Source organism: Rana temporaria, chromosome 7 (assembly GCF_905171775.1).
Source record: "Rana temporaria chromosome 7, aRanTem1.1, whole genome shotgun sequence".
In the NCBI taxonomy this organism is placed as follows: Eukaryota; Metazoa; Chordata; class Amphibia; order Anura; family Ranidae; genus Rana; species Rana temporaria.
The window spans coordinates 102,020,244-102,033,419 of record NC_053495.1 but is presented as its reverse complement, the minus strand read 5'-3'; the positions used below and the strand labels follow the sequence as shown (position 1 = coordinate 102,033,419).

The 13,176-nt window shown below is 41.6% G+C and overlaps 1 protein-coding gene across 2 annotated transcripts in view; it reads left to right on the top strand.

The window, feature by feature from the left end:
- EDEM3 (ER degradation enhancing alpha-mannosidase like protein 3) overlaps positions 1-13,176 on the top strand; it is a 127,056-nt gene that overhangs the window by 100,384 nt on the left and 13,496 nt on the right. For both annotated transcript variants that reach the window (XM_040359803.1, XM_040359804.1), the window contains exon 17: positions 7,647-7,841. In XM_040359803.1, the coding sequence (XP_040215737.1) occupies positions 7,647-7,841 (195 nt within the window). The remainder of the gene's footprint in view (positions 1-7,646; positions 7,842-13,176) is intronic.

Here is a 13,176-nt window from a genome sequence, read left to right as displayed (position 1 = left end):
AGTCACCCAGGATAGAGACTTTTGAAGGGGAACTGAATGCTAGCCCCTTGTCTACATACTATGGGCCCTGGTTTGTTAAGGGGAACCTTTGTTTCAGCTCCCCATGTACCTCCTATGTCTAAGTCAGTGTTTCTCAACTCCAGTCCTCAAGGCGCCCCAACAGGTCATGTTTTCAGGCTTTCCATTATTTTGCACAGGTGATTTGATCAGTTTCACTGCCTTAGTAATTACCACAGCCATTTCATCTGAGGGAAATCCTGAAAACATGACCTGTTGGGGCGCCTCGAGGACTGGAGTTGAGAAACACTGGTCTAAGTTACCCTGTATCTATCTATTATGGGCACAGTGTGACTGAGGTAATGATGGATAGCTATTTAGTGGACATTGAGAATGTGGCTTGGATTACTTAAAATGGAACAGTAATATTTATACACAATATCTCCCAGAAAATATACAAAGACTTATTCCTGGTTTATTTGATTCTAAACTATACGTGCTAATTGAAAGAGCTGATCATATTGGCCTCTTACTCCTCCCTACTGGGGGCTCTTGCTTTTGTGTGAAGGTGTCCTGTGTTTATACTTATGATAATGTGTATTGTGTCTTCTGAGCTCGAAGACGACAAGTCTGACCTGAAAGGTCAGGCCTCTGAGTCACCTTGGCTGGCTAAATGACTAGTTAATTTATGTTTCTGGTTACAGTTGTGTTAACATGAGTAATATGATCAGGAGGGGAAAGTGTCTTTTGTGTATAAAAGCCTGTATACTTGTTTTAAATGGTTCTATTTCTGGTGTACTCCAAAACTGGTGTTGCCTAGGTCTTGGGGTTACTATAGCCTGATTCATTGGTCTCATGTTCCAGGACTTGGGAAGCAGCTTTTTGGCGTAAATACCCAATAAGGTAACTGGAGTACGTCACATTCCCTTCTAGCCAAATGACCAAGCACCATTATTTTATTTGAGAATGTGTATCTCCTTTAAAGCAGAGTTCAGCCGGAAAAAAAAGGTTAAAAGGCAGCAGCTACAAACATTTATTATTAGGATATTTACTTTATCTGTCCCTCGGCTCCCGGGTGCAGGTGTCGGCATCTTCGGTAAGGGAACTAGGAAGTGAAGCCTTGCGGCATATGCTTCGCTACGTCTGGAGATGAAACCAGCCTATTGGATGAAAAGAAGAGATGAGGCCCCTGCACCAGCTTTAGTGTGAAATTACAGCACGCCACACCACAGTGCCAAATTTAATCTCCTTATCCATGAATTTTGGCACTGTGGTGTGGTGTGCATGAAGGTAAAAAACCTTAAGGCTTGAGAACCACTTTAATGCTGGTGCCCATTACTACTGTTTCTGCACATACAGTACATGAGGTAATGGTGCCTTTAGCAGCCTCCAATGCATTGTTACCACTCTTTATTTTAATGCCGCATGTGTGGCTTCTCTGCTCCATGTTGCTAGATTCCTTATTCTTCTGTTGTAGTGCTGGTCTCTTCCTGCTCCTGCGCAATATGCACGATTAATATGGCTGCAATTTCCTGTGTGTGCGCCAAAGTAAACTGAGGCAAGTTGTTGTTACGCATGTTGGGAATATCATTTATGTTAATGACTGCATTTCTCTACTTTTGACTGTGCAGGACTTTCCTGACATATACAGCGTTTCAACCTTTTTGAAATTTGGGTTGTAAAATCTACATAAAAACAGAATGCATCGATTTGCAAATCTCATAAATACATATTTTATTCACAATAGCAAATAGAAAACATATATCAAATGTTTAAACTGAGAAAATGTACCATTTAAGAAAAAATAAGGTAATTTTGAGAAAGTAACAGGTCTCAAAGTTGGGGTAGTGCAGCAAACAGCTGGCAAAGTACAACCCCAATTCCCAAAATGTTGTGACACAGTCGTGTTTTCCACTGTATTAAGATAATGTAAAAACCCTTGTGCAATCTCTGTAAATTATTTCAATATTGCCTGTATTAATTTCAAGTTCTTATCGCTGCTGCCGACATCAACTAGTGCTGCATATGTTACTTTAAATAAAATAAACTGCAAAGAAGAAAACAAAGGATAAAAATGGCTGTGTGCTAGAAATGTTTTACATAAAATCATAAATGACACTGACGATAAACAAATTAAAAATGTTTATGTAAAGGATTTCCAATACACAGGCAATCTCTTCCACTTTGTTTTTTTACATTTTATCTAAGGTAAAACAAGGCACACGAGTTTTGGTGTGTACAGTTATGCAGCACTGCATCTGAAAAATATATGTTTACCACGCTGTAGCATCCTCTCTTCTAACAACTTCCTGTAAGGCTATGTTCACACACATTCGAATTGGATTCAGGGTTCTCTTTATCCAATTCATATGACAGAAGAGTGTGCCCGGCTCTCGATAGAGCCAGTTCACACAGCTCCGGGGCGGCCGCGGTCCGCATTAAAAAAGGGTCCTGTGTGTCTTTTGCACTTGAATCGATGAACAGGGATGCACTAGATCAGGGGGGCCACATGTGGCCCGCGAAGCCCTCAGATGTGGCCCACGACCTCCTGCTCTGTGATGGGTTGGCAATCGCAGATCTTGGGTTCCTGACCCTCTATTCCAGAGCATCAGTGTTGTGAATGAAGCGAGCAGTAGAGGAAGCAAGTGGCTGTGGAGCAGAGCCACATAAGCCAATGCTTCCTGTATAGCGCCGGCTTCTGTCACAGGCGGAGTGATACCAAATGTGCTACGCCTTGGACAACAGCAGCCGGAAATACCTGAATAGAAGATGTTTATTATAGGTCAGTTCATTACTAAAATCACAGTGTATACATGGGCATATCTTCTGCATTGGTTACTGGGCTGCTTTCAACTGATCCGCGGGTGAAGTGTAGTGTACATGTGGGTTACCTGGACTGAGCCATAGACTTCTGTAATTACCTGTGGGTTTGGCTCGCTTTCTGAAAGTGCACCACATCTGCAGTATATAATAGAAGTCTATGGTAAAGTGCAGAAAATCCACAGGTGCACTGCGCTGCACCCGTGGTGCCGGTAAACTGCAGCGCATCAGTGTGAAAGCAGCCTTAGGCCCCTTCCACAGGATCAGTCCGACCCAATCGGACCTTCCATTCACCTCTATGGTGGGGCAGATGCAAACAGGCTTGTGTCCACTTACACCTGCCTACCTCCTTGCTTGTCTCTCCAGAATTGGAACATGGTTTCTGTTCCCTACTGATGGCAGCCCTGAGAGCATACCCCCATCAATACTTACCACACCCCAGACTTATTACCCAAATTCATATCACACTACCAACAGCCTGGACTCATTGCCTATTTTGACATTTGCTCCATGCTCTGTATGCTGTTTATGCTGACTTAATATTTATTACTCTGTTTTTTTGCGCATAATTTACTTGTTGTACTCTACCTCCAATCAGAGCCGCTAAAAAAAAAAATAGATGGGCATCCTTCCCCTTCCATCTGGGCAGATCAGATCGGAGGGTCCATAGAGTAGAATGGGGAGTGTCCATGTCCGCTCTGCAGTATGCATGTCATCCGCCCGCTCCACTCATTGTGGCCCACGATCGGTTACCAAGTCGGTTAAATGGCCCTCACTCTTCAAAAGGTTGGGCACCCCTGCACTAGACCCAGAGCCATGGCCGCAGCATATGTGAACAGAGGAGCCTAAACGTCTGGAAACTGAGGAGACCAGTTGCAGGCGTTTTGGGAGAAGAATGTTTTCAATTCTTGCCTGATATAGGATTTTACCTGCTTAATAACCCTGGGTCTTTGTGGTATTTTTTTTTTTTTTTCAATTGCTGAAAGATCTGGACATCAGACAGGCCAGTTAGGCACCTGAACTCTTCCACCACAAGACCATTCTGTTGTCATATATGCAGTGTAACATTGTCCTGCTGAAATACGCAAGGCCTTCCCTGAAAAAGACCTCATCTTGATGAGTTGATACGTTGCTCTAAAATCTGGATATATATTTCCGCATTGATGGTGCCTTCCCAGATGTGCAAGCTGACCCATTTCATATGCACTAATGTACCCCCATACCATCAGTGATGTAGCGCTGATAACAAGCCGGAAAGTCAGTCTCCTCTTTAGTCCAGATGATGTCACTCCCTTGATTGCCAAAAAATGCCACATTTTGTTTCGTCTGACCACAGAACCATTTTCCACTTTGCAACAGCCCATTTTAAATGAACTTTGGCCCAGAGAAGATGGTGGCATTTCTGGGTCATGTTGAGATACCCGTTCTTTGTATAATAGAGCTTTACCTTGCGTTTTTGGATAGCACGATGAACACTGTTCAGACCAGTGATTTTATTTATTTATTTATTATTATAAGAAGCATTTTTGAGCCTATGCAGTGATGTCTATCACAGAATCGTGCCTGTTTTTAATGCAGGGCTGGAAGATCTCAAGCATCCAATATTGCGTTTTGACCTTGTCCCTTGTAGAAGATGATATATTTAAAGTCTTAGAAATTTTATGTTGAGGAGCATTATTCTGATATTGTTTTACAATTTTTAGATGCAGCTTTTTACAGATTGATGAAATTTAGCCCATCCTTACTCTTGACACTGACTTTCTAAGATGCCATTTTTTTTACCCAATCAATTTACTGACCTGTTACCAATTGATCTAATTGGTTGCAAATTGTTCTTCCAGCTCTTCCTTGTTTGTACCATTTACTTTGCCAGCTTTTCTATTGCCGTGTTTCAACCTTTTTGAGACATGTTGCTTAAAATTGTACATTTTCTCAGTTGAATTTTTTTTTAATTTTTTTTTCTATTTTCTGTAGTGAATAAAATATGGGTTTATGAGATGTGCAAATCATTGCATTCATTTTTATAGAGGATTTTACACAGTGTCCCAACTTTCTTGGAATTGGGGTTGTATTGCTGACCGCATACAACTGTGTGTGCACAGTAACTTCATAACCAGCTCAGCATCAATCACCAGTCGGGTCGATTAAACCTGTCTTTTTATGTGATATTCTTGAACTGCATAAAGAATCGATTATTGTTACCTGCACTAGAGAGATGCTTTTTGGAGGAAATCCTGGTTTCACAAGTACAACATCAGGACACTTAACAATAAATCTCCTAAGGGAGGACTGACACTGGGGTCACACGTGGACTCCATCTAACACTTCTTTTTTTTCTTTTAAGGTGTCAGTGTTTGAAAATGCAGGGCTGTTATTCTCTTGCTCACTGTCAAATGAGATAATTCATGAGTATGCTTTGGATAGTCTAGATCAGGGGTAGGCAACCTTGGCCCTCCAGCTCTGGTGAAACTACATGAAGCATTGCAAGACCCTGACAATCACAGGCATGACTCTTGGAGGCATAGGCATGATGGGATTTGTAGTTTCGCCACAGCTGGATTGCCGAAGTTGCCTACCCCTGGTCTAGATGGACAGCACGTACCCAGTGTATGAATAATTTGTGAACTATAACATAGTTGTTATGCAAAAGAGAGGATATGTGGCGCACGATCCAATAGAGTAAACAAAATAAGCTGAGGTGTATAAAAGTCTAATAAGGAAGTCCAATAATACTAATAATGTCCATGAAAGTCCTGGATTAGAAAATTGTAGTATAGATGGCTGTGGAGGACACTTAGCGGCAGCACCTGAAGCAGAAGCAATGCTCTGAGCGGTTCAAAAAGAAAGGGACAAGATGCGCCAATCTGAGTGCAGTAAGCCCAAATTTAATGGATGAAACAAATAGATATACATATATAAAATGCCTACTCACAAACAAAGGTAGATGGTAGGCAAAAGACCGGGATGGGGAGACGCAGATGATCAATGATGAGATGCGTGCCTGGAGTCATTCGGTGGTCTCGACTTGCGGGCATCCAAAGTACAAACTGCAGCAAGCTGATGGTAATCGGTGTCCGGGGACAGGAACACCGGAGAGCCACAGAGGACTACGGGTCCTCAAGACATGCACCCCCCGGACAAGACATGCACCCCCCGGACAAATTTGGGCTTACTGCACTCAGATTGGCGCATCTTGTCCCTTTCTTTTATAACATAGTTGTGCCTTCTGATTTGTTAATTTGCTGGATCGTAATACAAATCGGACACTTTGCAGACCTTGTATATATCACTGGTAATGAGGAATGTACAGGGGGGATTCCCATCTGTGCATGGATTACTGTCCATAGCTGAAAAAAAGTTCAACCAGAACACAAAATACCTTAAGACCATTTGATTTTTTTACCCCTTCTTACATTTGGTTTATTCGCATAGAATGAATGTACATGTAGTTTAGCTAGTCAAAACGCTATGCAGATAATTGTATAAATAGACCCCTAAGTGTAAAGATCCAATTATTCTAAGTAACCTCAATTCCAAAAGCTTCAGCCTGATCTAGATCTTTATCAGGACTTTAGTGAAAATAAACATGCTGACAAAAGCTGTAGATAACAGAATTGCCAATCTTGATTCTCCAAGAGCAAAGTAGTACAGCTGACATACTATAGATTGAATGAGTGTTACAAGCCATATATGGGAACACATAATATATGCCACAAGTAATAGATTTGGTAATGCCTGTCCCTCTATGTTTTACAGTTTGCTTCCTATTCCATATATAGGCACATTGTAAGCAGTTCTTAAACAAAGGTAAAACGGAATCGCATTTTAGAAGTCAGTCGGAAATCCAGACAATTCCAATGGGTTTCCTTTTTTTATTTTGCGTATATGTAATACTGGTCTTTCAGGTTTTCTTTCAGAGGGTTAACAGGTCTCTGTCTAAAGGCAAAACCCTCTACACAAATTCAAATTTTTCAAACATTTTGTATTATTTTTGACGTGTAGAATAATCGGTTACAAAATTGTAATGTTGACAGGACATCTTTGGGTTTCTAAACCGACTCCAGACGCCTAAAAAAAATTGTGTGCAGAATAGAAATAAACCTGCATGGGTTATGTTTGTAAATAACACAATTTATTTTCAACCTGTTTTAGCTGTCTAATTTGAAAGGTTTACAAAATTAAACTTTACCTACATAAAATTTCCCTTTTTGGCTTGATATTTTAGGATAAGTGGTGGCCTTGTTTTTGTCCTGGAGTCTTGTAAGGCTTAAAGGGGTTGTATGGCTTCGGGTTTAAAAAAATAAATAAATAACAAACATGTCATACTTGCCTCCACTGTGCAATTAGTTTTGCACAGAGTGGCCCCAATCCTGGCCTTCTGAGGCTGTCTCGGCTCCTCCCTGCAAGCGCTAACCCCCTTCATGGAAAGCTCTCTTCCAAAGGGGTTGGCTTGCGGGCGCGCTCCCGTGATCTATCCTAGGGCTATAGCCGCCGACTGTATCACTCAGCCCGGCGTGCCGCATCATTGGATGTGATTGACCGCAGCATGAGTCAATGGCTGCGCTGTTATCTCCAATGACGAGCCGCCTCAAGCAGGGGCAAACCATCACGGGAACAAGCCCAGGAGTTTTGTGGTAAGTAAAACGGGGGGGGGGGGTGGTTTGTAATCTGCCCAACAACAAATTGTACCAAAAAAATGCACATTTTTTTTTTTAAGGCTATTATCCGATTAATAGATTCATCAAAACAATAATTGGCCAACTAATCGATTATGAAAATAATGGTTAGTTGCAGCCCTAGTGATATAAATGTTGTGCTCTGTTTTCTAGGCTGCCACCTCTGTAGATGCTGAAGATGGCTTGCGTTTTATGCAAGAAATGATTGAACTTTCCAGCCAACAGCAGAAGGAACAGCAGTTGCCACCGCGTGCCGTTCAGATAGTTTCTCATCCATTTTATGGAAGAGTGGTATTGACTGCAGGGCCTGCTCAATTTGGAATGGATCTCTCCAAGAACATTGCAGGGGTGAGTACTGGTGTTTAAAATACATGTGTTAGTAGCTGCTTGGAATCTTTTCTTGAAAAAAAATATAGTTTGCCATTAGTGACCTTCCAAATATCGTAGTTGCATGACTGTCATGCTGACCTACTTGCGGTTCTAATTTTAGTTGATGCCTGTCTCAGGACAGGTATACAGATTGCAAGTTCGAACAATTAAATAACTCTGTGCATTGAAGTGATGGGATGTCTGTGGTGGCTCCCTCTACTGATTTATTTACTAAATGTTCTTTTCCAAATGGTGGGAAAAGTGTTATTTTAAGACTGGCTCTGAAACCAGGGATCTTTTATATACACCAGTAGACCTAAGCATTAATCCATTTATTGAAATATCAGATTTCAGTAGTGTCAGGCTGGCTGACTCTTATGCCGCGTACACACGATAATTTTTCGGCATGAAAAAAACGAAGTTTTTCGGCATGTAGAAAAAACTTTGTTTTTTCCAACTTTATCATTAAAACGGCGTTGCCCACACACCATTGTTTTAAAAAAATGCTCTAGCAAAGCGTGGTGACGTACAACACGTACGACGTCACTATAAAGGGGAAGTTCCATGAGAATGACGCCACCCTTGGGGCTGCTTTAGCTGATTTCCTGTTATTAAAAGACGATTCACGCTTTTCTGTCTGTTACAGCGTGATGAATGTGCTTACTCCTTTACGAATGGTAGTTTTACCAGAACGAGCTCTCCCGTCTCATAACTTCTGAGCATGCGCGGGTTTTTAACGTTGTTTTAGCCCACACACGATCATTTTTTACAACCCGAAAAACATCATTTAAAACATTGTTAAAAAATGCAGCATGTTCGAGAAAAAAAATTGTCGTTTTTCAGAACCCGAAAAATTATGTGAAGCCCACACACCATCTTTTTTTTAAAAACGTTTTTTTCATGCCGAAAAATGATCGTGTGTACGCGGCATTAGGAGTCTACGTACATTAAAAAGGTTTAACTTTAAGTTACTGTCTATGTATATGTTTACTTTAAAATACGTCTTCCTAATATTTCTACCTCACTGTGCGAGTCCTCGGTTCTTATTATTTTACTTTGGATTCATAAGTCAACTCTTTACTCAAACTCCTCATTGTCTTCTAATAACACAATAGTTGCAGTGCACCGGGATCAGCGTAGCCTCAGTAAAGCTCAACTCGACAATTTGTGCAAATGGTTATATTTGGCCATAGTGTGCAATGCAGATTTCCATCTCTGTGGAACCCAGATGCTGTACACCACTTTGGGGGGGGGGGGTGCCCACCATAATGGGCTAACCCTGGACCCACTATAGGGATTAGCAACATGAACAGGCAAGACCCACAATATCTCCATTACTTGCCTTACATTATTTGTGTATCTTGAATAGTATGCATTTACATGTTAAAACGATCAGGCAAAACCACAATATATGTTTAAAACTTATTCACTTTTAGGCCTTTTGCACAGGGGAGTAGAAAAGCCATGTTCTTTACTGATCTGCATATAGATGCATTGTAGTCTATGGAACCATACATACAACTGCATAAATATAGAGAAATAGAGCGAGGAGTACAGAGCCATAAAACAAAAATAGAAAAGTTTGTTTTTAGTGCAGTAATTTACACGTGTACGCATATATACCCAATTAGCTAAAAAAGATCGTCCAGATGGCAGGTTTTCTTAAAATCGGGCTTTTAGCCAGTTTTATTTTTTAAAGGTTGCATGTAAATCAAACAGAAAATAAATCCTTGCCATCAAGGCACAAACTAAACATTTCAGGTTTCCTAACTCGCAGGTGAAGGGCTTCTCCAACAAAACAAAGATAATACAAACCTTTTCTCTCTTTCTCACAAAGCAAACTTCACAATGATGGCTCTCTCAGGGGTTGGCTTACTGAGTCCCAGATCAAAAGCCATCTCTTGCTCCAGTCCTGCTTTATTTATACCACTGGTGACGGTCCCCGGTACTCAAGAGGAGTATGTCCATCATATAAGCTTCCCTTGCTTTGTAACAGAACAATCTAAGATCCCATCGCTCACCCAGTCACTTGTTGGGACACAGCGTAGGGTTGCGCAAAACATCAACTGTTTATTGAAACACAAGTACAAAGAGATTTAAAAAATTACACAGGGTAGGGTCAACTGTACATTCACTTACATGAGATTCAGGTACATTCAGACTTTTCAACAAATAATTCAATCAGTAACTGGGCACATAGATGGCCTTATCAGCAGGAATGACCGTTGGAGACATTACCCCCTCTAGCAACTAATAGTTGACAGTGATTTCATTAACCTGTAAGCTAATCCACATAAACCTATAACATCCCACAATAGTTTGCTACCAAGGTGGAGTGGACCTTATACTAGCAGACAGAAACAATAGGTGGCCCAATTAACAATGGGGAAAAAGACACTTAACAATAAACGCACAAACCCCACCTCAGACAAAAAGTCTAAAACACGCTATAAGACAAACTGCTACAATATTCCAGCAGTCTAAAAAGGTGGCATTAATTCATCTTCATCGATTTCTAAGGGATATTTCCCATAAATATTTCTGCCCCATTTTAAGGAGCCTCTCCAACCCTGTGTGCTGGAGGGTAACCATTTTCCCTCTGACCATTAACCTGTGCAAGATTAATATTGCCTCTTTCCATGCACTCCAGAAGGGAAGCTTTCTTGTCCTTATTTAGAGTAATCCAAACCACGCTCTCAGCATCCATTAAGTGGTTTCCCATCATTAGAGAATGATCTGCTCTCTCCATGGGCCATAATCGGTGCGTAGGAGGCTTGCCCCTGTGCTGGCTGGACCTGTGACACCACCAGCTAGTCACTAGTGGACCGCAAAATCTTGTACGGAGCCAACACTGCCAAGGTGGCCCAGGTGGCACTTTGTTACAATGTAAAGTAGTTAAGTGTACAGCTTGTATTACAGTGTAAATTTGCTGTCCCTTCAAAATAACAGAACACACAGCCCATATCTAAACTGCTGGCAACAAAAGTGAGTACACCCCTAAGTGAAAATTTCCAAATCGGGCCCAATTAGACATTTTCCCTCCCAGGTGTAATGTGACTTGTTGGTGTTACAAGGTCTCAGGTGTGAATGGGGAGCAGGTGTGTTAACTTTGGTGTTATCACTCTCACTCTCTCATACTGGTCACTGGAAGTTCAACATGGCACCTCAAACAGGCCTCACCATGGTCGACCAAAGAAGTTGAGTGCACATGCTCAGTGTCATATCTAGAGGTTGTCTTTGGGAAAGAGACATATGAGTGCTGCCAGCATTGCTGCAGAGGTTGAAGAGGTGGGGGGGGTCAGCCTGTCAGTGCCCAGACCATAGTTTCTTCTAAAGATGATGCACAAGAAAGCCCGCAAACAGTTTGCTGAAGACAAGCTGACTAAGACATGGATTACTGGAACCATGTCCTGTGGTCTGATGATTTCAAGATAAATGTATTTGGTTCAGATGGTGTCAAGCGTGTGTGGCAGCAACCAGGTGAGGAGGACAAAGACTAGTGTGTCTTGCCTACAGTCAAGCATGGTGGTGGGGGAGTATCATGGTCTGGGACTGCATGAGTGCTGCCATCACTGGGGAGCTACAGTTCATTGAGGGAACCATGAATGCCAAGATGTACTGTGACATACTGAAGCAGAGCATGATCCCCTCCCTTCGGAGACTGGGCCACAGGGCAGTATTCCAATATGATTACGACCCCAAACACACCTCCAAGACGACCACTGCCTTGCTAAAGAAGCTGAGGGTAAAGGTGATGGACTTGCCAAGCATGTCTCCAGACCTAAACCCTATTGCACATCTGTTGGGCATCCTCAAACATAAGGTGGAGGAGCGCAAGGTCTCTAACATCCACAAGCTCTGTGATGTCATGGAGGAGTAAATCTATCTAATACTGTGGGTTTTACTGTAACATTTCAGTAAGTCTAGTCGTTGATAATTTTTCCCCTCCCCTTTCTGTCAAATACCCCCTGTAGTACCTCTGCATAGGGAACATGTACCCGTTTTTTTTATCCGTTATGCACACAATCTTGTGGTTTAAAAGCCTGATTAGCTAAACTTTCTTATGCCCTTTGGAGAAGGGTATCTTGTCAGTGAGGCACTTGACAAATTGACACAACAGAAAGCTCCATTTGCCTCCTCCAGGGTTTCTGCCGCCTCAGAAGTTAAAGCCTGTGTAGAGCATGAGGTGCTTTGCATTCTAAGCCAATGTTCATTCCTTTTGACTTGGCGCACAAAATCCCTCAAGCACTCTGTTGGATCTGTTGACCTTCATTATTCTTGGGCCTCTGGGCACAGTTCTGGTAACCTTGCTGTTGCCCATCATTCTAATTCATTGTTTAGGGATGTCCCAGGTTCTGTGAATATTAAGCCTGTGTCCTGTACTGTACAGTTCGAAAAATATATTTTGGCTTATCTATAAGTTCTATATCTTGGTGTACATGACACAGGTCACCCTTTCCTCTGTTCTTTGTTACTCTCTATTATTCTGATTGCTACAAAACTGAGTACTCACGGAGTGGGTAAGGGTTTTAGGGTGATGCTCAGGGGTGTGTCCTCAAAAGTTTTGCCGGTGTCCAATCATATCCTATAAAGGTGCCAGCCTACATCCCAGGATCTATGACTATCAACCTGTGTTCCAGGTCAACCTGTATTTCAGGTTATGGAATTTACAGGTTAGTCAATCCTCCAGAAATCCTAAGCACAGCAGAACTTTAGAGATTACAATAGCTGCTCTTACACAGCTAATACTAAGCTTTTAAAATAGATTTTCAAAGGGAAGTATCACCACAGTGTGATACTGTTCATGCAGGACAATAATTAACAGTGCCACATCCTTAATTGGAGATATACTGGGAATAGTGAGCTCTAGATTTACTTATTTAGGCACTACAGTATACACAATCTTAAAATATAATCATTTATCGATACAAAAATATAAAATCAGTTAAAATTCCTTAGCTTTAAAAGCTTGAATGGGTCACCCAGAGCCTCCTTTTTTAGCTCAAGAGGACAAACTCCTAATTCTAGGTTAGGTTAGGTTCGATTAGATTAGGAATATTTACTGGCCTTTAAAAAAAAAAAAAAAAAAAAAAACATGTGGAAAAACATTCTACTACTGCTCTTCAGTATGACGATACTACATGTGTGAGGCTTTTTCACAGCCTAACCACATAGAGGGGCCCAAGGAGCACCTTTTGTTAAATTCTCTCTGAAGAGCAGTCCAAACGTGGATCACTCTTACCCAAGTGTAAATTAACCCAACAAAAAAACAAAACCCTGTCACCAGAACAATGACGTGTCACTATGGTGACAT